At 61.5% G+C, this 25,000-nt stretch overlaps 1 protein-coding gene across 1 annotated transcript in view; it reads left to right on the forward strand.

Annotated features, from left to right (window-relative positions):
• The window catches only part of DMPK (DM1 protein kinase), a gene marked incomplete at its 5' end in the record, with an annotated part of 73,842 nt that overhangs the window by 22,143 nt on the left and 26,699 nt on the right, over positions 1 to 25,000 (forward strand). Inside the window, 5 exons of the mRNA XM_084224408.1 lie at positions 6 to 132; positions 2,830 to 2,921; positions 3,748 to 3,831; positions 6,682 to 6,777; positions 7,232 to 7,380. Coding sequence (XP_084080534.1) covers positions 6 to 132; positions 2,830 to 2,921; positions 3,748 to 3,831; positions 6,682 to 6,777; positions 7,232 to 7,380 — 548 coding nt within the window. The remainder of the gene's footprint in view (positions 1 to 5; positions 133 to 2,829; positions 2,922 to 3,747; positions 3,832 to 6,681; positions 6,778 to 7,231; positions 7,381 to 25,000) is intronic.

Consider the following 25,000-nt stretch of genomic DNA (forward strand, 5'->3'; position numbering starts at 1 on the left):
GGGAGACCCCCGCCGACACCGGAGACACGGCCGGGCGCCGCGACAGCGACCGCGACAGCGACAGAGACGGCGACAGAGACGGCGACGGCGACAGCGACAGCGACAGACACGTCCGGGAGTTTCTGAGCTGGGGTAACGCCGGGAACCGGCACCGGGACCGGGACCGGGACGAGGAGCGGGACGGGGGGGGGCCGGTCGGGCTGGGGGCACCGGCACCGGGATTGGAACGGGGGCTCGGATTGGGGCGTTCGGGACGGGAACGGGGGGGTCCGGGTCGGGCTGGGGGGCACTGGGGCCGGGACCGGGACGGGGGGGTCCGGTCGGGCTGGGGGGCACCGGGGCCGGGACCGGGACGGGGGGGTCCGGTCGGGCTGGGGGGCACCGGGGCCGGGGCTGGGGGAGGCACCGGCACCGGGACGGGGGCGTCCGGTCAGGCTGGGGGGGGCACCGGCACCGGGAACGGGGGCTCGGATTGGGGCGGTTCGGGACCGGAACGGGGGGGTCCGGGTCGGGCTGAGGGGTACCGGGACCGGGGGGGTCCGGGTCGGGCTGGGGGGGCACCGGGACCGGGTCTGGGGGAGGCACCGGCACCGGGACAGGGGGGTCGGGTCGGGTTGGGGGGCACCGGCACCGGGATAGGAACGGGGGCTCGGATTGGGGCGGTTCGGGACCGGAACGGGGGGGCTCCGGGTCGGGCTGGGGGGCACCGGGACCGGGATGGGAACGGGGCCTCGGATTTGGGGGGGTTCGCGACCGGGACCGGGACCGGGACCGGGACCGGGACCGGGAGGGAAACTCGGATTGGGGGGTCCGGGACCGGGAACGGGGTGTGGGGCCCGGCTGGGCGGCACCGGGACCGGGACAGGACCAGGACTGGAACGGGGGGTTCGGATTGGGGGGGGGGTCCGGGCTGGGGTCACCGGGACGGGAACGGGAACGGGAACAGGAGGGGGGTTCCGGGTATGGGACCGGGACCGGGACCGGGACCGAGACCGGGGCGGCACCAGGACTGAGGGGGCTCGGATTGGGGGGTCCGGGACCGAGAACGGGGGGTCCGGGACTGGGGGGGTTCGGGATCGAGAGGTCCGAAACCGGGGGGGTTCGGCACTGGGGGGGAGGTCCAGGATTGGGGGTTCCGGGACCGGGGGCCGCGACCGGGACCGGGAGTTCCGGGACCGGGAGGTTCGGGACTGGGGGATCCGAGACCAGGAAGTTCGGGATTGGGGGAACCGGGACCGTGTCCGGGCCCGGAGGGTTCGGAACCGGGTTCGGGGGGTTCGGAACCGGCCCGCGGGTCTCGGAACCGGGCTCCGAACCGGGCTCGGGATTGCGGGGGTCCAGAACCGGGGGGTCGGGCCCGGGGGTGTCACGGGCGGGGGGCACCGGGACCGTTCGGGCGGGCAGGGCCCGGGGCTCCGCTCCGCTCCGGTTCGGGGCGGGGTCCGGGGGCAGGACCGGGCGGGCCGGTACCGGGGGTCCTGCACGCGGTGCGGGGGGTCACGGTGGGATCCCGGGGGGCTCGGGATTTTGGGGGGGGGCGGTCTCAGAACCGGCACCGGGCCGGGGGGGTGTGTCCGGGTCCGGTCGGTACCGGAAGGGGGGCGACACCTGCGGGATCCCCCCCGAACCCCGCGGTCATTTTGGGGGGGGGGGGTCCGGACCTCGGGGTCATTTCGGGGGGGGGGGGGGTCCCGCTGTCGGGGTCCCTTTTTTTGGGGGGGGGTTTCTCTTCCGGGGGGCAGCGGGGGGATCCCTTTGTGGGGGTCTCAGGGTGGGGGGGCTCGGCCGCCGTGGCCCGGGGGGGGGCCCGGGGGTGGGGGGTGGGGGGGCCCGGCGGCGCCGCTCCTTTTCTGGGCACGGCGGGGCCGGTTCCCCCCCCCCGCGGGCGCCGATCGCTGCGCGGCCATAAATGGGCTGCGGGTGCGCGGCCGCCCCCCCCCCCCGCGCCACCCTGGGTGTCACAAACCCCCCCCCCCCCCCGCGTTGTCACACCCCCCCTCCCCTCCCCCCCCCAACCCCCGGAACCCTCCCTCCCCACGGCCCCGCTGCACTTCCCGCCCCCCCCCCCCAAAAAAAAAAATTCTTTGGGATTCTCACTCCGACCCCCCGCCCCCCAAAAAATTCCCCGGGATTTGGGATTCTCACTCCGACCCCCCCCCAAAAAAATATTCCCTGGGATTCTCCCCCCAAAAACACAACCTCCCCCCCCCCAAATCTCCTCCAGACCCCCCCCACAATCGCCCCCCCCCCCCCCCAAAATCCTAGACCCCCCCCCAATCGGGGTTGTGCTCCCAAATCCGGCGCTGCCCCCCAAAAACCCCAAAGCCCCCCCCCCAAATTCCCCACCCCCGGTGGTCCCCGACCCGGTTCGGTCCCGGTTCCCCCCCGACCCGGTCCGGTCCCAATTCTCACCCCGACCCGGTTCCGGTCCGGTTCTCCCCTGACCCGGTCCGGTCCGGTTCTCCCTCTGACCCGGTTCCGGTCCGGTTCTCCCCTGACCCGGTTCCGGTCCGGTCCCCCCCTGACCCGGTTCCGGTCCGGTTCTCCCCCTGACCCGGTCCCGGTTCCCCTGACCCGGTTCCCCCCCTGACCCGGTCCCGGTTCTCCTGACCCGGTCCCGGTTCCCCTGACCCGGTTCCGGTCCGGTTCCCCCCTGACCCGGTCCCGGTTCCCCTGACCCGGTTCCGGTCCGGTTCTCCCCCTGACCCGGTTCCGGTCCGGTTCCCCTGACCCGGTCCCGGTTCCCCTGACCCGGTTCTGGTCCCGGTCCCCCCCTGACCCGGTTCCGGTCCGGTTCTCCTGACCCGGTCCCGGTCCGGTTCTCCCCAGCCGAACCGGCGGCCGCGCGGGTCCAGGAGCTGCAGCTGCAGCGCGGAGACTTCGAGATCGTCAAAGTGATCGGGAGGGGCGCGTTCAGCGAGGTGGGGACACCGGGGGGACACCGGGGACAGCGGGGGGACACCGGGGATGGCACCAGGGGGGACACCGAGATTGTCAAAGTGATCGGGAGGGGCGCGTTCAGCGAGGTGGGGACACCGGGGGGACACCGGGGGGACACCGGGGACACCAGGGAGGGACACCGAGATCGTCAAAGTGATCGGGAGGGGCGCGTTCAGCGAGGTGGGGACACCGGGGGGACACCGGGGGGACACCGGGGACACCAGGGAGGGACACCGAGATGGTCAAAGTGATCGGGAGGGGCGCGTTCAGCGAGGTGGGGACACCGGGGGGACACCGGGGACACCGGGGACACCGGGGGGATACCGGGGACATCAGGGACACCGGGGGGATACCGGGGATGGCACCGGGGGGACAGCGGGGACACCGGGGGGGGAAACCGGGATCGTCAAAGTGATCGGGAGGGGCGCGTTCAGCGAGGTGGGGACACCGGGGGGACACCGGGGACACCGGGGGGGGACACCGGGATCCTCAAAGTGATCGGGAGGGGCGCGTTCAGCGAGGTGGGGACACCGGGGACACCGGGGGGACAGCGGGGACACGGGGGGACACCGGGGACAGCGGGGGGACAATGGGGCGACGCCGGGGGGCACTGGGGATGGCACTGGGGGGACACAGGGGGGACACTGGGGACACCGGGGGACACTGGGGTGGCACTGGGGGACACGGGGATGGCACGGAGCCCCGGTGACCCCCCCGGTGACCCCCCCGGTGACCCCCCGGTGACCCCCCGGTGTCCCCCCCTGTGACCCCCCGGTGTCCCCCCGTGTCCCCCCGGTGTCCCCGCAGGTGGCCGTGGTGAGGATGAGGGAGACCGGGCAGATCTACGCCATGAAGATCATGAACAAGTGGGACATGCTGCGCCGGGGAGAGGTGGGGACACCGGGGACACTTGGGGACAGCGGGGACACGCAGGGGACAGCGGGGGACACGCAGGGAGACACCAGGGGGACACTCGGGGACATGCAGGGGGACACTCGGGGACAGTCGGGGACACCGCAGGGACAATTGGGAACACTTGGGGACACTTGGGGACACTTGGGGACACCGGGGGACACCGAGGGGACACTTGGGGACAGCAGGGGACACTCAGGGACAGCAGGGGACACTTGGGGGACACTGGGGGGGACACTTGGGGACAGCAGGGGACACTCAGGGACAGCAGGGGACACTTGGGGGACACTGGAGGGACACTTGGGACACCAGGGGACACTCGGGGACAGCGGGGGGACACTTGGGGACACCAGGGGACACTTGGGGACAGCGGGGGGACACCCGGGGACACCGGGGGGACACTGCAGGGACAATTGGGGACAGTTGGGGACAGCGGGGGGACACTTGGGGACACCGGGGGACACTTGGGGACACTCGGTGACACCTGGAGGACATTTGGGGACACCAGGGGGACACCAGGGGGACACCAGGGGGACACGCAGGGGACAGTCAGACAGTCAGGGGACAGTCGCAGGGACAATTGGGACAGTCGGTGGTCAGTTGGGGACAATCAGGGGACAATTGGGAACAATCAGGGGACAATTGGGGACAGTTGGGGACAATCAGGGGACAATTGGGGACAGTGGAGGGACAGTTGGGGACAATCAGGGGACAATCAGGGGACAGTTGGGGACAGTTGGGGACAATCATGGGACGGTTGGGGACCCTAAGGGGATGTGTGGGGACACGCAGGGGACACTTGGAGACACGCGGGGACATACGGGGACACTTGGGGAGAGCCAGGGGACATGTGAGGACACTTGGGGACACTGGGGGACAGTTGGGGACAATTGAAGACAATTGGGGACCCACAGGGACATGCGGGGAATGTGTTGGGACAATTGGGGACACTTGGGGACACTGGGGGACAGTTGGGGGACCTGTGGGGACACTTGGGGAAACTCAGGGACACTCAGGGGATGTTTAGGGACACTTGGGGACGTGTCAGGACACCTGGGGACACCTGGGGACACTTGGGGACACTTGGGGGCTGTGTTGGGGCACTCAGGGACACGCGGGGAACGTGTGGGGACACCTGGGGACACTCGGGGGACACGCGAGGACGTGAGGCGGGGGATGTCACCGCGGGTGAGGGGACACCGAGGAGGAGACACCGAGGAGGGGACACCGAGGAGGGGACACCAGTGACAAGGGTGCTGTGGGCGTGGCCTCGCCCTCGGCGCCAGCGCAGGTGCCAGCAGTGTCACTGTCACTGTCACTGTCGCAGGTGCCAGCGGTGTCACTGTCACTGTCCCTGTCACTGTCCCTGTCCAGGTGTCAGCACAGGTGCCAGCAGTGTCCCTGTCCCTGTCCCTGTCCCTGTGCAGATGTCAGTGCAGGTGCCAGCGCTGTCCCTGTCCCTGTCCCTGTCCCTGTCCCTGTCCCTGTCCAAGTGTCAGCACAGGTGCCAGCGCTGTCATTGTCCCTGTCCCTGTCCAGGTGTCAGTGCAGGTGCCAGCGCTGTCCCTGTCCCTGTGGCAGGTGCCAGCAGTGTCACTGTCCCTGTCCCTGTCCCTGTGGCAGGTGCCAGCGCTGTCCCTCTCCCTGTCCCTCTCCCTGTCCCTGTGGCAGGTGCCAGTGCTGTCCCTGTCCCTGTCCCTGTCCCAGGTGCCAGCAGTGTCCCTGTCCCTGTCCAGGTGTCAGCACAGGTGCCAGTGCTGTCCCTGTCCCTGTCCAGGTGTCAGCACAGGTGCCAGCGCTGTCCCTGTCCCTGTCCCTGTTCCTGTGGCAGGTGCCAGCGGTGTCACTGTCCCTGTGGCAGGTGCCAGCGCTGTCCCTGTCCCTGTCCAGGTGTCAGCACAGGTGCCAGCGCTGTCCCTGTCCCTGTCCCTGTCCAGGTGTCAGCGCAGGTGCCAGCAGTGTCACTCTCACTGTCCCTGTCCCTGTCCCTGTCCCTGTCCAGGTGTCAGCGCAGGTGCCAGCAGTGTCACTCTCATTGTCCCTGTCCCTGTCCCTGTCCAGGTGTCAGCGCAGGTGCCAGCAGTGTCACTCTCACTGTCCCTGTCCCTGTCCCTGTCCATGTGTCAGTGCAGGTGCCAGCAGTGTCCCTGTCCCTGTGGCAGGTGCCAGCAGTGTCACTGTCCCTGTCCCTGTCCCTGTGCAGGTGTCAGCACAGGTGCCAGCAGTGTCCCTGTCCCTGTCCCTGTCCCTGTCCCTGTCCCTGTGGCAGGTGCCAGCACTGTCCCTGTCCCTGTCCAGGTGTCAGTGCAGGTGCCAGCGCTGTCCCTGTCCCTGTCCCTGTCCCTGTCCCTGTCCCTGTCCCTGTCCCTGTCCCTGTGGCAGGTGCCAGCGCTGTCCGTGTCCCTGTCCCTGTCCCTGTCCAGGTGTCAGTGCAGGTGCCAGCACTGTCCCTGTCCCTGTCCCTGTCCCTGTCCCTGTCCCTGTCCCTGTCCCTGTCCCTGTCCCTGTGGCAGGTGCCAGCACTGTCCCTGTCCCTGTCCCTGTCCCTGTCCCTGTCCCTGTCCCTGTGGCAGGTGCCAGCGCTGTCCCTGTCCCTGTCCCTGTCCCTGTCCCTGTCCCTGTGGCAGGTGCCAGCACTGTCCCTGTCCCTGTCCCTGTCCCTGTCCCTGTCCCTGTCCCTGTCCCTGTCCCTGTCCCTGTCCCTGTGGCAGGTGCCAGCGCTGTCCCTGTCCCTGTCCCTGTCCCCGTGCAGGTGTCAGTGCAGGTGCCAGCGGTGTCCCTGTCCCTGTGGCAGGTGCCAGCGCTGTCCCTGTCCCTGTCCCTGTGCAGGTGTCCTGTTTCCGTGAGGAGCGGGACGTGCTGGCCCGCGGTGACCGGCGCTGGATCACGCGGCTGCACTTCGCCTTCCAGGACCCGCAGTGCCTGGTATGGGGACACGCCTGTCACCTCTGTGTCACCTGTGTGTCACCTGTGTGTCACCTGTGTGTCACCTGTGTCACCTCCGTGTCACCCGTGTTACCACCATGTCACATGGGTCACCCCCTTGTTACCTACACATCCCCTTGTCCACCTCCATGTCCCTGTGTCCCCATGTCCCCAATGTCCCCAGTGTCCCCAATGTCCCCAATGTCCCTGCTGTCCCCAATGTCCCCAATGTCCCTGATGTCCCCAATGTCCCCGATGTCCCCACTGTCCCCACTGTCCCCAATGTCCCCAGTGTCCCCAGTGTCCCCAATGATCCCCAATGTCCCCAGTGTCCCCAATGTCCCCGTGTCCCCAATGTCCCCAATGTCCCCACTGTCCCCAGTGTCCCCAATGTCCCCAATGTCCCCAATGTCCCCACTGTCCCCAATGTCCCCACTGTCCCCTGTCCCCGCAGTACCTGGTGATGGAGTACTACATCGGTGGGGACCTCCTGACGCTGCTCAGCAAGTTTGGGGACCGGCTGCCGCTGGCCATGGCGCGCTTCTACCTGGCCGAGCTGGTGATGGCCATCGACTCGGTGCACCGCCTGGGCTACGTGCACAGGTGGGACATCAAGGGGACATGGGGACATTGGGGACACTGGGGACATGGGCATGGCCATCGACTCCGTGCACCGGGATGCCCTTTGCAGCTGCAGTGTGCCCGCAGCTCTGGGCCTTTTAGTTTAAGAACCCTAACCCTAACCCTAACCCTAACCCTAACCCTAGGCAGGGCAGCCAATCAGCCTAGGGTTAGGGCAGGTGCCAAGGAGAAAGCCCTCGAGGAGGCCAGGTTGTGGCAGTTTTGTGATGCCCCTGGGATGCCCTTTGCAGCTGCAGTGTGCCCGCAGCTCTGGGCCTTTTAGTTTGCAGAACCCTAACCCTAACCCTAACCCTAACCCTAACCCTAACCCTAACCCTAGGCAGGGCAGCCAATCAGCCTAGGGTTAGGGCAGGTGCCAAGGAGGAAGCCCTCGAGGAGGCCAGGTTGTGGCAGTTTTGTGATGCCCCTGGGATGCCCTTTGCAGCTGCAGTGTGCCCGCAGCTCTGGGCCTTTTAGTTTGCAGAACCCTAACCCTAACCCTAACCCTAACCCTAACCCTAACCCTAACCCTAGGCAGGGCAGCCAATCAGCCTAGGGTTAGGGCAGGTGCCAAGGAGGAAGCCCTCGAGGAGGCCAGGTTGTGGCAGTTTTGTGATGCCCCTGGGATGCCCTTTGCAGCTGCAGTGTGCCCGCAGCTCTGGGCCTTTTAGTTTAAGAACCCTAACCCTAACCCTAACCCTAACCCTAGGCAGGGCAGCCAATCAGCCTAGGGTTAGGGCAGGTGCCAAGGAGGAAGCCCTCGAGGAGGCCAGGTTGTGGCAGTTTTGTGATGCCCCTGGGATGCCCTTTGCAGCTGCAGTGTGCCCGCAGCTCTGGGCCTTTTAGTTTAAGAACCCTAACCCTAACCCTAACCCTAACCCTAACCCTAGGCAGGGCAGCCAATCAGCCTAGGGTTAGGGCAGGTGCCAAGGAGGAAGCCCTCGAGGAGGCCAGGTTGTGGCAGTTTTGTGATGCCCCTGGGATGCCCTTTGCAGCTGCAGTGTGCCCGCAGCTCTGGGCCTTTTAGTTTAAGAACCCTAACCCTAACCCTAACCCTAACCCTAACCCTAACCCTAGGCAGGGCAGCCAATCAGCCTAGGGTTAGGGCAGGTGCCAAGGAGGAAGCCCTCGAGGAGGCCAGGTTGTGGCAGTTTTGTGATGCCCCTGGGATGCCCTTTGCAGCTGCAGTGTGCCCGCAGCTCTGGGCCTTTTAGTTTAAGAACCCTAACCCTAGGCAGGGCAGCCAATCAGCCTAGGGTTAGGGCAGGTGCCAAGGAGGAAGCCCTCGAGGAGGCCAGGTTGTGGCAGTTTTGTGATGCCCCTGGGATGCCCTTGGCAGCTGCAGTGTGCCCGCAGCTCTGGGCCTTTTAGTTTAAGAACCCTAACCCTAACCCTAACCCTAACCCTAACCCTAACCCTAGGCAGGGCAGCCAATCAGCCTAGGGTTAGGGCAGGTGCCAAGGAGGAAGCCCTCGAGGAGGCCAGGTTGTGGCAGTTTTGTGATGCCCCTGGGATGCCCTTTGCAGCTGCAGTGTGCCCGCAGCTCTGGGCCTTTTAGTTTAAGAACCCTAACCCTAACCCTAACCCTAACCCTAGGCAGGGCAGCCAATCAGCCTAGGGTTAGGGCAGGTGCCAAGGAGGAAGCCCTCGAGGAGGCCAGGTTGTGGCAGTTTTGTGATGCCCCTGGGATGCCCTTTGCAGCTGCAGTGTGCCCGCAGCTCTGGGCCTTTTAGTTTAAGAACCCTAACCCTAACCCTAACCCTAACCCTAACCCTAGGCAGGGCAGCCAATCAGCCTAGGGTTAGGGCAGGTGCCAAGGAGGAAGCCCTCGAGGAGGCCAGGTTGTGGCAGTTTTGTGATGCCCCTGGGATGCCCTTTGCAGCTGCAGTGTGCCCGCAGCTCTGGGCCTTTTAGTTTAAGAACCCTAACCCTAACCCTAACCCTAACCCTAACCCTAACCCTAGGCAGGGCAGCCAATCAGCCTAGGGTTAGGGCAGGTGCCAAGGAGGAAGCCCTCGAGGAGGCCAGGTTGTGGCAGTTTTGTGATGCCCCTGGGATGCCCTTTGCAGCTGCAGTGTGCCCGCAGCTCTGGGCCTTTTAGTTTAAGAACCCTAACCCTAACCCTAACCCTAACCCTAGGCAGGGCAGCCAATCAGCCTAGGGTTAGGGCAGGTGCCAAGGAGGAAGCCCTCGAGGAGGCCAGGTTGTGGCAGTTTTGTGATGCCCCTGGGATGCCCTTTGCAGCTGCAGTGTGCCCGCAGCTCTGGGCCTTTTAGTTTAAGAACCCTAACCCTAACCCTAACCCTAACCCTAACCCTAGGCAGGGCAGCCAATCAGCCTAGGGTTAGGGCAGGTGCCAAGGAGGAAGCCCTCGAGGAGGCCAGGTTGTGGCAGTTTTGTGATGCCCCTGGGATGCCCTTTGCAGCTGCAGTGTGCCCGCAGCTCTGGGCCTTTTAGTTTAAGAACCCTAACCCTAACCCTAACCCTAACCCTAACCCTAACCCTAGGCAGGGCAGCCAATCAGCCTAGGGTTAGGGCAGGTGCCAAGGAGGAAGCCCTCGAGGAGGCCAGGTTGTGGCAGTTTTGTGATGCCCCTGGGATGCCCTTGGCAGCTGCAGTGTGCCCGCAGCTCTGGGCCTTTTAGTTTAAGAACCCTAACCCTAACCCTAACCCTAACCCTAACCCTAACCCTAGGCAGGGCAGCCAATCAGCCTAGGGTTAGGGCAGGTGCCAAGGAGGAAGCCCTCGAGGAGGCCAGGTTGTGGCAGTTTTGTGATGCCCCTGGGATGCCCTTTGCAGCTGCAGTGTGCCCGCAGCTCTGGGCCTTTTAGTTTAAGAACCCTAACCCTAACCCTAACCCTAACCCTAGGCAGGGCAGCCAATCAGCCTAGGGTTAGGGCAGGGGCCAAGGAGGAAGCCCTCGAGGAGGCCAGGTTGTGGCAGTTTTGTGATGCCCCTGGGATGCCCTTTGCAGCTGCAGTGTGCCCGCAGCTCTGGGCCTTTTAGTTTGCAGAACCCTAACCCTAACCCTAACCCTAACCCTAACCCTAACCCTAGGCAGGGCAGCCAATCAGCCTAGGGTTAGGGCAGGTGCCAAGGAGGAAGCCCTCGAGGAGGCCAAGTTGTGGCAGTTTTGTGATGCCCCTGGGATGCCCTTTGCAGCTGCAGTGTGCCCGCAGCTCTGGGCCTTTTAGTTTAAGAACCCTAACCCTAACCCTAACCCTAACCCTAGGCAGGGCAGCCAATCAGCCTAGGGTTAGGGCAGGTGCCAAGGAGGAAGCCCTCGAGGAGGCCAGGTTGTGGCAGTTTTGTGATGCCCCTGGGATGCCCTTTGCAGCTGCAGTGTGCCCGCAGCTCTGGGCCTTTTAGTTTAAGAACCCTAACCCTAACCCTAACCCTAACCCTAACCCTAGGCAGGGCAGCCAATCAGCCTAGGGTTAGGGCAGGTGCCAAGGAGGAAGCCCTCGAGGAGGCCAAGTTGTGGCAGTTTTGTGATGCCCCTGGGATGCCCTTTGCAGCTGCGGTGTGCCCGCAGCTCTGGGCCTTTTAGTTTGCAGAACCCTAACCCTAACCCTAAGCCTAACCCTAACCCTAGGCAGGGCAGCCAATCAGCCTAGGGTTAGGGCAGGTGCCAAGGAGGAAGCCCTCGAGGAGGCCAGGTTGTGGCAGTTTTGTGATGCCCCTGGGATGCCCTTTGCAGCTGCAGTGTGCCCGCAGCTCTGGGCCTTTTAGTTTGCAGAACCCTAACCCTAACCCTAACCCTAACCCTAGGCAGGGCAGCCAATCAGCCTAGGGTTAGGGCAGGTGCCAAGGAGGAAGCCCTCGAGGAGGCCAGGTTGTGGCAGTTTTGTGATGCCCCTGGGATGCCCTTTGCAGCTGCAGTGTGCCCGCAGCTCTGGGCCTTTTAGTTTGCAGAACCCTAACCCTAACCCTAACCCTAACCCTAACCCTAGGCAGGGCAGCCAATCAGCCTAGGGTTAGGGCAGGTGCCAAGGAGGAAGCCCTCGAGGAGGCCAGGTTGTGGCAGTTTTGTGATGCCCCTGGGATGCCCTTTGCAGCTGCAGTGTGCCCGCAGCTCTGGGCCTTTTAGTTTAAGAACCCTAACCCTAACCCTAACCCTAACCCTAACCCTAGGCAGGGCAGCCAATCAGCCTAGGGTTAGGGCAGGTGCCAAGGAGGAAGCCCTCGAGGAGGCCAGGTTGTGGCAGTTTTGTGATGCCCCTGGGATGCCCTTTGCAGCTGCAGTGTGCCCGCAGCTCTGGGCCTTTTAGTTTAAGAACCCTAACCCTAACCCTAACCCTAACCCTAACCCTAGGCAGGGCAGCCAATCAGCCTAGGGTTAGGGCAGGGGCCAAGGAGGAAGCCCTCGAGGAGGCCAGGTTGTGGCAGTTTTGTGATGCCCCTGGGATGCCCTTTGCAGCTGCAGTGTGCCCGCAGCTCTGGGCCTTTTAGTTTGCAGAACCCTAACCCTAACCCTAACCCTAACCCTAACCCTAGGCAGGGCAGCCAATCAGCCTAGGGTTAGGGCAGGTGCCAAGGAGGAAGCCCTCGAGGGGGCCAAGTTGTGGCAGTTTTGTGATGCCCCTGGGATGCCCTTTGCAGCTGCAGTGTGCCCGCAGCTCTGGGCCTTTTAGTTTAAGAACCCTAACCCTAAGCCTAACCCTAACCCTAGGCAGGGCAGCCAATCAGCCTAGGGTTAGGGCAGGTGCCAAGGAGGAAGCCCTCGAGGAGGCCAGGTTGTGGCAGTTTTGTGATGCCCCTGGGATGCCCTTTGCAGCTGCAGTGTGCCCGCAGCTCTGGGCCTTTTAGTTTAAGAACCCTAACCCTAACCCTAACCCTAACCCTAACCCTAGGCAGGGCAGCCAATCAGCCTAGGGTTAGGGCAGGTGCCAAGGAGGAAGCCCTCGAGGAGGCCAAGTTGTGGCAGTTTTGTGATGCCCCTGGGATGCCCTTTGCAGCTGCAGTGTGCCCGCAGCTCTGGGCCTTTTAGTTTAAGAACCCTAACCCTAACCCTAACCCTAACCCTAGGCAGGGCAGCCAATCAGCCTAGGGTTAGGGCAGGTGCCAAGGAGGAAGCCCTCGAGGAGGCCAAGTTGTGGCAGTTTTGTGATGCCCCTGGGATGCCCTTTGCAGCTGCAGTGTGCCCGCAGCTCTGGGCCTTTTAGTTTAAGAACCCTAACCCTAACCCTAACCCTAACCCTAACCCTAGGCAGGGCAGCCAATCAGCCTAGGGTTAGGGCAGGTGCCAAGGAGGAAGCCCTCGAGGAGGCCAAGTTGTGGCAGTTTTGTGATGCCCCTGGGATGCCCTTTGCAGCTGCGGTGTGCCCGCAGCTCTGGGCCTTTTAGTTTGCAGAACCCTAACCCTAACCCTAAGCCTAACCCTAACCCTAGGCAGGGCAGCCAATCAGCCTAGGGTTAGGGCAGGTGCCAAGGAGGAAGCCCTCGAGGAGGCCAGGTTGTGGCAGTTTTGTGATGCCCCTGGGATGCCCTTTGCAGCTGCAGTGTGCCCGCAGCTCTGGGCCTTTTAGTTTGCAGAACCCTAACCCTAACCCTAACCCTAACCCTAACCCTAACCCTAGGCAGGGCAGCCAATCAGCCTAGGGTTAGGGCAGGTGCCAAGGAGGAAGCCCTCAAGGAGGCCAGGTTGTGGCAGTTTTGTGATGCCCCTGGGATGCCCTTTGCAGCTGCAGTGTGCCCGCAGCTCTGGGCCTTTTAGTTTAAGAACCCTAACCCTAACCCTAACCCTAACCCTAACCCTAGGCAGGGCAGCCAATCAGCCTAGGGTTAGGGCAGGTGCCAAGGAGGAAGCCCTCGAGGAGGCCAGGTTGTGGCAGTTTTGTGATGCCCCTGGGATGCCCTTTGCAGCTGCAGTGTGCCCGCAGCTCTGGGCCTTTTAGTTTAAGAACCCTAACCCTAACCCTAACCCTAGGCAGGGCAGCCAATCAGCCTAGGGTTAGGGCAGGTGCCAAGGAGGAAGCCCTCGAGGAGGCCAGGTTGTGGCAGTTTTGTGATGCCCCTGGGATGCCCTTTGCAGCTGCAGTGTGCCCGCAGCTCTGGGCCTTTTAGTTTAAGAACCCTAACCCTAACCCTAACCCTAACCCTAGGCAGGGCAGCCAATCAGCCTAGGGTTAGGGCAGGTGCCAAGGAGGAAGCCCTCGAGGAGGCCAGGTTGTGGCAGTTTTGTGATGCCCCTGGGATGCCCTTTGCAGCTGCAGTGTGCCCGCAGCTCTGGGCCTTTTAGTTTAAGAACCCTAACCCTAACCCTAACCCTAACCCTAACCCTAGGCAGGGCAGCCAATCAGCCTAGGGTTAGGGCAGGTGCCAAGGAGGAAGCCCTCGAGGAGGCCAAGTTGTGGCAGTTTTGTGATGCCCCTGGGATGCCCTTTGCAGCTGCAGTGTGCCCGCAGCTCTGGGCCTTTTAGTTTAAGAACCCTAACCCTAACCCTAACCCTAGGCAGGGCAGCCAATCAGCCTAGGGTTAGGGCAGGTGCCAAGGAGGAAGCCCTCGAGGAGGCCAAGTTGTGGCAGTTTTGTGATGCCCCTGGGATGCCCTTTGCAGCTGCAGTGTGCCCGCAGCTCTGGGCCTTTTAGTTTAAGAACCCTAACCCTAACCCTAACCCTAGGCAGGGCAGCCAATCAGCCTAGGGTTAGGGCAGGTGCCAAGGAGGAAGCCCTCGAGGAGGCCAGGTTGTGGCAGTTTTGTGATGCCCCTGGGATGCCCTTTGCAGCTGCAGTGTGCCCGCAGCTCTGGGCCTTTTAGTTTGCAGAACCCTAACCCTAACCCTAACCCTAACCCTAACCCTAGGCAGGGCAGCCAATCAGCCTAGGGTTAGGGCAGGTGCCAAGGAGGAAGCCCTCGAGGAGGCCAGGTTGTGGCAGTTTTGTGATGCCCCTGGGATGCCCTTTGCAGCTGCAGTGTGCCCGCAGCTCTGGGCCTTTTAGTTTGCAGAACCCTAACCCTAACCCTAACCCTAACCCTAACCCTAACCCTAACCCTAGGCAGGGCAGCCAATCAGCCTAGGGTTAGGGCAGGTGCCAAGGAGGAAGCCCTCGAGGAGGCCAGGTTGTGGCAGTTTTGTGATGCCCCTGGGATGCCCTTTGCAGCTGCAGTGTGCCCGCAGCTCTGGGCCTTTTAGTTTAAGAACCCTAACCCTAACCCTAACCCTAACCCTAACCCTAACCCTAACCCTAACCCTAGGCAGGGCAGCCAATCAGCCTAGGGTTAGGGCAGGTGCCAAGGAGGAAGCCCTCGAGGAGGCCAGGTTGTGGCAGTTTTGTGATGCCCCTGGGATGCCCTTTGCAGCTGCAGTGTGCCCGCAGCTCTGGGCCTTTTAGTTTAAGAACCCTAACCCTAACCCTAACCCTAACCCTAACCCTAACCCTAGGCAGGGCAGCCAATCAGCCTAGGGTTAGGGCAGGTGCCAAGGAGGAAGCCCTCGAGGAGGCCAGGTTGTGGCAGTTTTGTGATGCCCCTGGGATGCCCTTTGCAGCTGCAGTGTGCCCGCAGCTCTGGGCCTTTTAGTTTAAGAACCCTAACCCTAACCCTAAGCCTAACCCTAACCCTAGGCAGGGCAGCCAATCAGCCTAGGGTTAGGGCAGGTGCCAAGGAGGAAGCCCTCGAGGAGGCCAGGTTGTGGCAGTTTTGTGATGCCCCTGGGATGCCCTTTGCAGCTGCAGTGTGCCCGCAGCTCTGGGCCTTTTAGTTTACAGAACCCTAACCCTAACCCTAACCCTAACCCTAGGCAGGGCAGCCAATCAGCCTAGGGTTAGGGCAGGTGCCAAGGAGGAAGCCCTCGAGGAGGCCAAGTTGTGGCAGTTTTGTGATGCCCCTGGGATGCCCTTTGCAGCTGCAGTGTGCCCGCAGCTCTGGGCCTTTTAGTTTAAGAACCCTAACCCTAACCCTAACCCTAACCCTAGGCAGGGCAGCCAATCAGCCTAGGGTTAGGGCAGGTGCCAAGGAGGAAGCCCTCGAGGAGGCCAAGTTGTGGCAGTTTTGTGATGCCCCTGGGATGCCCTTTGCAGCTGCAGTGTGCCCGCAGCTCTGGGCCTTTTAGTTTAAGAACCCTAACCCTAACCCTAACCCTAACCCTAGGCAGGGCAGCCAATCAGCCTAGGGTTAGGGCAGGTGCCAAGGAGGAAGCCCTCGAGGAGGCCAAGTTGTGGCAGTTTTGTGATGCCCCTGGGATGCCCTTTGCAGCTGCAGTGTGCCCGCAGCTCTGGGCCTTTTAGTTTGCAGAACCCTAACCCTAACCCTAAGCCTAACCCTAACCCTAGGCAGGGCAGCCAATCAGCCTAGGGTTAGGGCAGGTGCCAAGGAGGAAGCCCTCGAGGAGGCCAGCTTGTGGCAGTTTTGTGATGCCCCTGGGATGCCCTTTGCAGCTGCAGTGTGCCCGCAGCTCTGGGCCTTTTAGTTTCAGAACCCTAACCCTAACCCTAACCATAACCCTAACCCTAGGCAGGGCAGCCAATCAGCCTAGGGTTAGGGCAGGGGCCAAGGAGGAAGCCCTCGAGGAGGCCAGGTTGTGGCAGTTTTGTGATGCCCCTGGGATGCCCTTTGCAGCTGCAGTGTGCCCGCAGCTCTGGGCCTTTTAGTTTGCAGAACCCTAACCCTAACCCTAACCCTAGGCAGGGCAGCCAATCAGCCTAGGGTTAGGGCAGGTGCCAAGGAGGAAGCCCTCGAGGAGGCCAAGTTGTGGCAGTTTTGTGATGCCCCTGGGATGCCCTTTGCAGCTGCAGTGTGCCCGCAGCTCTGGGCCTTTTAGTTTAAGAACCCTAACCCTAACCCTAACCCTAACCCTAGGCAGGGCAGCCAATCAGCCTAGGGTTAGGGCAGGTGCCAAGGAGGAAGCCCTCGAGGAGGCCAGGTTGTGGCAGTTTTGTGATGCCCCTGGGATGCCCTTTGCAGCTGCAGTGTGCCCGCAGCTCTGGGCCTTTTAGTTTAAGAACCCTAACCCTAACCCTAACCCTAACCCTAACCCTAGGCAGGGCAGCCAATCAGCCTAGGGTTAGGGCAGGTGCCAAGGAGGAAGCCCTCGAGGAGGCCAAGTTGTGGCAGTTTTGTGATGCCCCTGGGATGCCCTTTGCAGCTGCAGTGTGCCCGCAGCTCTGGGCCTTTTAGTTTAAGAACCCTAACCCTAACCCTAACCCTAACCCTAGGCAGGGCAGCCAATCAGCCTAGGGTTAGGGCAGGTGCCAAGGAGGAAGCCCTCGAGGAGGCCAAGTTGTGGCAGTTTTGTGATGCCCCTGGGATGCCCTTTGCAGCTGCAGTGTGCCCGCAGCTCTGGGCCTTTTAGTTTAAGAACCCTAACCCTAACCCTAACCCTAACCCTAGGCAGGGCAGCCAATCAGCCTAGGGTTAGGGCAGGTGCCAAGGAGGAAGCCCTCGAGGAGGCCAAGTTGTGGCAGTTTTGTGATGCCCCTGGGATGCCCTTTGCAGCTGCGGTGTGCCCGCAGCTCTGGGCCTTTTAGTTTGCAGAACCCTAACCCTAACCCTAAGCCTAACCCTAACCCTAGGCAGGGCAGCCAATCAGCCTAGGGTTAGGGCAGGTGCCAAGGAGGAAGCCCTCGAGGAGGCCAGGTTGTGGCAGTTTTGTGATGCCCCTGGGATGCCCTTTGCAGCTGCAGTGTGCCCGCAGCTCTGGGCCTTTTAGTTTGCAGAACCCTAACCCTAACCCTAACCCTAACCCTAACCCTAGGCAGGGCAGCCAATCAGCCTAGGGTTAGGGCAGGTGCCAAGGAGGAAGCCCTCAAGGAGGCCAAGTTGTGGCAGTTTTGTGATGCCCCTGGGATGCCCTTTGCAGCTGCAGTGTGCCCGCAGCTCTGGGCCTTTTAGTTTAAGAACCCTAACCCTAACCCTAACCCTAACCCTAACCCTAGGCAGGGCAGCCAATCAGCCTAGGGTTAGGGCAGGTGCCAAGGAGGAAGCCCTCGAGGAGGCCAGGTTGTGGCAGTTTTGTGATGCCCCTGGGATGCCCTTTGCAGCTGCAGTGTGCCCGCAGCTCTGGGCCTTTTAGTTTCAGAACCCTAACCCTAACCTAAACCCTAACCCTAGGCAGGGCAGCCAATCAGCCTAGGGTTAGGGCAGGTGCCAAGGAGGAAGCCCTCGAGGAGGCCAAGTTGTGGCAGTTTTGTGATGCCCCTGGGATGCCCTTTGCAGCTGCAGTGTGCCCGCAGCTCTGGGCCTTTTAGTTTAAGAACCCTAACCCTAACCCTAACCCTAACCCTAACCCTAGGCAGGGCAGCCAATCAGCCTAGGGTTAGGGCAGGTGCCAAGGAGGAAGCCCTCGAGGAGGCCAGGTTGTGGCAGTTTTGTGATGCCCCTGGGATGCCCTTTGCAGCTGCAGTGTGCCCGCAGCTCTGGGCCTTTTAGTTTGCAGAACCCTAACCCTAACCCTAACCCTAACCCTAACCCTAGACAGGGCAGCCAATCAGCCTAGGGTTAGGGCAGGTGCCAAGGAGGAAGCCCTCGAGGAGGCCAAGTTGTGGCAGTTTTGTGATGCCCCTGGGATGCCCTTTGCAGCTGCAGTGTGCCCGCAGCTCTGGGCCTTTTAGTTTAAGAACCCTAACCCTAACCCTAACCCTAACCCTAGGCAGGGCAGCCAATCAGCCTAGGGTTAGGGCAGGTGCCAAGGAGGAAGCCCTCGAGGAGGCCAAGTTGTGGCAGTTTTGTGATGCCCCTGGGATGCCCTTTGCAGCTGCAGTGTGCCCGCAGCTCTGGGCCTTTTAGTTTAAGAACCCTAACCCTAACCCTAACCCTAACCCTAGGCAGGGCAGCCAATCAGCCTAGGGTTAGGGCAGGTGCCAAGGAGGAAGCCCTCGAGGAGGCCAAGTTGTGGCAGTTTTGTGATGCCCCTGGGATGCCCTTTGCAGCTGCAGTGTGCCCGCAGCTCTGGGCCTTTTAGTTTGCAGAACCCTAACCCTAACCCTAAGCCTAACCCTAACCCTAGGCAGGGCAGCCAATCAGCCTAGGGTTAGGGCAGGTGCCAAGGAGGAAGCCCTCGAGGAGGCCAGCTTGTGGCAGTTTTGTGATGCCCCTGGGATGCCCTTTGCAGCTGCAGTGTGCCCGCAGCTCTGGGCCTTTTAGTTTCAGAACCCTAACCCTAACCCTAACCCTAACCCTAACCCTAACCCTAACCCTAACCCTAGGCAGGGCAGCCAATCAGCCTAGGGTTAGGGCAGGTGCCAAGGAGGAAGCCCTCAAGGAAGCCAGGTTGTGGCAGTTTTGTGATGCCCCTGGGATGCCCTTTGCAGCTGCAGTGTGCCCGCAGCTCTGGGCCTTTTAGTTTGCGGAACCCTAACCCTAACCCTAACCCTAACCCTAGGCAGGGCAGCCAATCAGCCTAGGGTTAGGGCAGGTGCCAAGGAGGAAGCCCTCGAGGAGGCCAGGTTGTGGCAGTTTTGTGATGCCCCTGGGATGCCCTTTGCAGCTGCAGTGTGCCCGCAGCTCTGGGCCTTTTAGTTTGCAGAACCCTAACCCTAACCCTAACCCTAACCCTAACCCTAGGCAGGGCAGCCAATCAGCCTAGGGTTAGGGCAGGTGCCAAGGAGGAAGCCCTCGAGGAGGCCAGGTTGTGGCAGTTTTGTGATGCCCCTGGGATGCCCTTTGCAGCTGCAGTGTGCCCGCAGCTCTGGGCCTTTTAGTTTAAGAACCCTAACCCTAACCCTAACCCTAACCCTAACCCTAACCCTAACCCTAGGCAGGGCAGCCAATCAGCCTAGGGTTAGGGCAGGTGCCAAGGAGGAAGCCCTCGAGGAGGCCAGGTTGTGGCAGTTTTGTGATGCCCCTGGGATGCCCTTTGCAGCTGCAGTGTGCCCGCAGCTCTGGGCCTTTTAGTTTACAGAACCCTAACCCTAACCCTAACCCTAACCCTAACCCTAGGCAGGGCAGCCAATCAGCCTAGGGTTAGGGCAGGTGCCAAGGAGGAAGCCCTCGAGGAGGCCAGGTTGTGGCAGTTTTGTGATGCCCCTGGGATGCCCTTTGCAGCTGCAGTGTGCCCGCAGCTCTGGGCCTTTTAGTTTGCAGAACCCTAACCCTAACCCTAACCCTAACCCTAACCCTAGGCAGGGCAGCCAATCAGCCTAGGGTTAGGGCAGGTGCCAAGGAGGAAGCCCTCGAGGAGGCCAGGTTGTGGCAGTTTTGTAATGCCCCTGGGATGCCCTTTGCAGCTGCAGTGTGCCCGCAGCTCTGGGCCTTTTAGTTTACAGAACCCTAACCCTAACCCTAACCCTAACCCTAACCCTAGGCAGGGCAGCCAATCAGCCTAGGGTTAGGGCAGGTGCCAAGGAGGAAGCCCTCGAGGAGGCCAGGTTGTGGCAGTTTTGTGATGCCCCTGGGATGCCCTTTGCAGCTGCAGTGTGCCCGCAGCTCTGGGCCTTTTAGTTTGCAGAACCCTAACCCTAACCCTAACCCTAACCCTAGGCAGGGCAGCCAATCAGCCTAGGGTTAGGGCAGGTGCCAAGGAGGAAGCCCTCGAGGAGGCCAGGTTGTGGCAGTTTTGTGATGCCCCTGGGATGCCCTTTGCCGCTGCAGTGTGCCTGCAGCTCTGGGCCTTTTAGTTTGCAGAACCCTAACCCTAACCCTAACCCTAACCCTAGGCAGGGCAGCCAATAAGCCTAGGGTTAGGGCAGGTGCCAAGGAGGAAGCCCTCGAGGAGGCCAGGTTGTGGCAGTTTTGTGATGCCCCTGGGATGCCCTTTGCAGCTGCAGTGTGCCCGCAGCCCTGGGCCTTTTAGTTTAAGAACCCTAACCCTAACCCTAACCCTAACCCTAACCCTAACCCTAGGCAGGGCAGCCAATCAGCCTAGGGTTAGGGCAGGTGCCAAGGAGGAAGCCCTCGAGGAGGCCAGGTTGTGGCAGTTTTGTGATGCCCCTGGGATGCCCTTTGCAGCTGCAGTGTGCCCGCAGCTCTGGGCCTTTTAGTTTACAGAACCCTAACCCTAACCCTAACCCTAACCCTAGGCAGGGCAGCCAATCAGCCTAGGGTTAGGGCAGGTGCCAAGGAGGAAGCCCTCGAGGAGGCCAGGTTGTGGCAGTTTTGTGATGCCCCTGGGATGCCCTTTGCAGCTGCAGTGTGCCCGCAGCTCTGGGCCTTTTAGTTTGCAGAACCCTAACCCTAATCCTAACCCTAACCCTAACCCTAACCCTAGGCAGGGCAGCCAATCAGCCTAGGGTTAGGGCAGGTGCCAAGGAGGAAGCCCTCGAAGAGGCCAGGTTGTGGCAGTTTTGTGATGCCCCTGGGATGCCCTTTGCAGCTGCAGTGTGCCCGCAGCTCTGGGCCTTTTAGTTTAAGAACCCTAACCCTAACCCTAACCCTAACCCTAACCCTAACCCTAACCCTAACCCTAGGCAGGGCAGCCAATCAGCCTAGGGTTAGGGCAGGTGCCAAGGAGGAAGCCCTCGAGGAGGCCAGGTTGTGGCAGTTTTGTGATGCCCCTGGGATGCCCTTTGCAGCTGCAGTGTGCCCGCAGCTCTGGGCCTTTTAGTTTGCAGAACCCTAACCCTAACCCTAACCCTAACCCTAACCCTAACCCTAGGCAGGGCAGCCAATCAGCCTAGGGTTAGGGCAGGTGCCAAGGAGGAAGCCCTCGAGGAGGCCAGGTTGTGGCAGTTTTGTGATGCCCCTGGGATGCCCTTTGCAGCTGCAGTGTGCCCGCAGCTCTGGGCCTTTTAGTTTGCAGAACCCTAACCCTAACCCTAACCCTAACCCTAACCCTAGGCAGGGCAGCCAATCAGCCTAGGGTTAGGGCAGGTGCCAAGGAGGAAGCCCTCGAGGAGGCCAGGTTGTGGCATTTTTGTGATGCCCCTGGGATGCCCTTTGCAGCTGCAGTGTGCCCGCAGCTCTGGGCCTTTTAGTTTCAGAACCCTAACCCTAACCCTAACCCTAACCCTAGGCAGGGCAGCCAATCAGCCTAGGGTTAGGGCAGGTGCCAAGGAGGAAGCCCTCAAGGAGGCCAGGTTGTGGCAGTTTTGTGATGCCTCTGGGATGCCCTTTGCAGCTGCAGTGTGCCCGCAGCTCTGGGCCTTTTAGTTTAAGAACCCTAACCCTAACCCTAACCCTAACCCTAACCCTAGGCAGGGCAGCCAATCAGCCTAGGGTTAGGGCAGGTGCCAAGGAGGAAGCCCTCGAGGAGGCCAGGTTGTGGCAGTTTTGTGATGCCCCTGGGATGCCCTTTGCAGCTGCAGTGTGCCCGCAGCTCTGGGCCTTTTAGTTTGCAGAACCCTAACCCTAACTCTAACCCTAAACCTAACCCTAACCCTAAACCTAGGCAGGGCAGCCAATCAGCCTAGGGTTAGGGCAGGTGCCAAGGAGGAAGCCCTCGAGGAGGCCAGGTTGTGGCAGTTTTGTGATGCCCCTGGGATGCCCTTTGCAGCTGCAGTGTGCCCGCAGCCCTGGGCCTTTTAGTTTAAGAACCCTAACCCTAACCCTAACCCTAACCCTAAACCTAGGCAGGGCAGCCAATCAGCCTAGGGTTAGGGCAGGTGCCAAGGAGGAAGCCCTCGAGGAGGCCAGGTTGTGGCAGTTTTGTGATGCCCCTGGGATGCCCTTTGCAGCTGCAGTGTGCCCGCAGCTCTGGGCCTTTTAGTTTGCAGAACCCTAACCCTAATCCTAACCCTAACCCTAACCCTAACCCTAACCCTAGGCAGGGCAGCCAATCAGCCTAGGGTTAGGGCAGGTGCCAAGGAGGAAGCCCTCGAGGAGGCCAGGTTGTGGCAGTTTTGTGATGCCCCTGGGATGCCCTTTGCAGCTGCAGTGTGCCCGCAGCTCTGGGCCTTTTAGTTTCAGAACCCTAACCCTAACCCTAACCCTAACCCTAACCCTAACCCTAACCCTAGGCAGGGCAGCCAATCAGCCTAGGGTTAGGGCAGGTGCCAAGGAGGAAGCCCTCGAGGAGGCCAGGTTGTGGCAGTTTTGTGATGCCCCTGGGATGCCCTTTGCAGCTGCAGTGTGCCCGCAGCTCTGGGCCTTTTAGTTTGCAGAACCCTAACCCTAACCCTAACCCTAACCCTAACCCTAACCCTAACCCTAGGCAGGGCAGCCAATCAGCCTAGGGTTAGGGCAGGTGCCAAGGAGGAAGCCCTCGAGGAGGCCAGGTTGTGGCAGTTTTGTGATGCCCCTGGGATGCCCTTTGCAGCTGCAGTGTGCCCGCAGCTCTGGGCCTTTTAGTTTGCAGAACCCTAACCCTAACCCTAACCCTAACCCTAACCCTAGGCAGGGCAGCCAATCAGCCTAGGGTTAGGGCAGGTGCCAAGGAGGAAGCCCTCGAGGAGGCCAGGTTGTGGCAGTTTTGTGATGCCCCTGGGATGCCCTTTGCAGCTGCAGTGTGCTTGCAGCTCTGGGCCTTTTAGTTTCAGAACCCTAACCCTAACCCTAACCCTAACCCTAGGCAGGGCAGCCAATCAGCCTAGGGTTAGGGCAGGTGCCAAGGAGGAAGCCCTCGAGGAGGCCAGGTTGTGGCAGTTTTGTGATGCCCCTGGGATGCCCTTTGCAGCTGCAGTGTGCCCGCAGCTCTGGGCCTTTTAGTTTGCAGAACCCTAACCCTAACCCTAACCCTAACCCTAGGCAGGGCAGCCAATAAGCCTAGGGTTAGGGCAGGTGCCAAGGAGGAAGCCCTCAAGGAGGCCAGGTTGTGGCAGTTTTGTGATGCCCCTGGGATGCCCTTTGCAGCTGCAGTGTGCCCGCAGCTCTGGGCCTTTTAGTTTAAGAACCCTAACCCTAACCCTAACCCTAACCCTAACCCTAGGCAGGGCAGCCAATCAGCCTAGGGTTAGGGCAGGTGCCAAGGAGGAAGCCCTCGAGGAGGCCAGGTTGTGGCAGTTTTGTGATGCCCCTGGGATGCCCTTTGCAGCTGCAGTGTGCCCGCAGCTCTGGGCCTTTTAGTTTGCAGAACCCTAACCCTAACCCTAACCCTAACCCTAACCCTAACCCTAAACCTAGGCAGGGCAGCCAATCAGCCTAGGGTTAGGGCAGGTGCCAAGGAGGAAGCCCTCGAGGAGGCCAGGTTGTGGCAGTTTTGTGATGCCCCTGGGATGCCCTTTGCAGCTGCAGTGTGCCCGCAGCTCTGGGCCTTTTAGTTTGCAGAACCCTAACCCTAACCCTAACCCTAACCCTAACCCTAGGCAGGGCAGCCAATCAGCCTAGGGTTAGGGCAGGTGCCAAGGAGGAAGCCCTCGAGGAGGCCAGGTTGTGGCAGTTTTGTAATGCCCCTGGGATGCCCTTTGCAGCTGCAGTGTGCCCGCAGCTCTGGGCCTTTTAGTTTACAGAACCCTAACCCTAACCCTAACCCTAACCCTAACCCTAGGCAGGGCAGCCAATCAGCCTAGGGTTAGGGCAGGTGCCAAGGAGGAAGCCCTCGAGGAGGCCAGGTTGTGGCAGTTTTGTGATGCCCCTGGGATGCCCTTTGCAGCTGCAGTGTGCCCGCAGCTCTGGGCCTTTTAGTTTGCAGAACCCTAACCCTAACCCTAACCCTAACCCTAGGCAGGGCAGCCAATCAGCCTAGGGTTAGGGCAGGTGCCAAGGAGGAAGCCCTCGAGGAGGCCAGGTTGTGGCAGTTTTGTGATGCCCCTGGGATGCCCTTTGCCGCTGCAGTGTGCCTGCAGCTCTGGGCCTTTTAGTTTGCAGAACCCTAACCCTAACCCTAACCCTAACCCTAGGCAGGGCAGCCAATAAGCCTAGGGTTAGGGCAGGTGCCAAGGAGGAAGCCCTCGAGGAGGCCAGGTTGTGGCAGTTTTGTGATGCCCCTGGGATGCCCTTTGCAGCTGCAGTGTGCCCGCAGCCCTGGGCCTTTTAGTTTAAGAACCCTAACCCTAACCCTAACCCTAACCCTAACCCTAACCCTAGGCAGGGCAGCCAATCAGCCTAGGGTTAGGGCAGGTGCCAAGGAGGAAGCCCTCGAGGAGGCCAGGTTGTGGCAGTTTTGTGATGCCCCTGGGATGCCCTTTGCAGCTGCAGTGTGCCCGCAGCTCTGGGCCTTTTAGTTTACAGAACCCTAACCCTAACCCTAACCCTAACCCTAGGCAGGGCAGCCAATCAGCCTAGGGTTAGGGCAGGTGCCAAGGAGGAAGCCCTCGAGGAGGCCAGGTTGTGGCAGTTTTGTGATGCCCCTGGGATGCCCTTTGCAGCTGCAGTGTGCCCGCAGCTCTGGGCCTTTTAGTTTGCAGAACCCTAACCCTAATCCTAACCCTAACCCTAACCCTAACCCTAGGCAGGGCAGCCAATCAGCCTAGGGTTAGGGCAGGTGCCAAGGAGGAAGCCCTCGAAGAGGCCAGGTTGTGGCAGTTTTGTGATGCCCCTGGGATGCCCTTTGCAGCTGCAGTGTGCCCGCAGCTCTGGGCCTTTTAGTTTAAGAACCCTAACCCTAACCCTAACCCTAACCCTAACCCTAACCCTAACCCTAGGCAGGGCAGCCAATCAGCCTAGGGTTAGGGCAGGTGCCAAGGAGGAAGCCCTCGAGGAGGCCAGGTTGTGGCAGTTTTGTGATGCCCCTGGGATGCCCTTTGCAGCTGCAGTGTGCCCGCAGCTCTGGGCCTTTTAGTTTGCAGAACCCTAACCCTAACCCTAACCCTAACCCTAACCCTAACCCTAACCCTAGGCAGGGCAGCCAAT

This window comes from Fringilla coelebs, assembly GCF_963513975.1.
Source record: "Fringilla coelebs genome assembly, chromosome: 37".
Classification (NCBI taxonomy): Eukaryota; Metazoa; Chordata; class Aves; order Passeriformes; family Fringillidae; genus Fringilla; species Fringilla coelebs.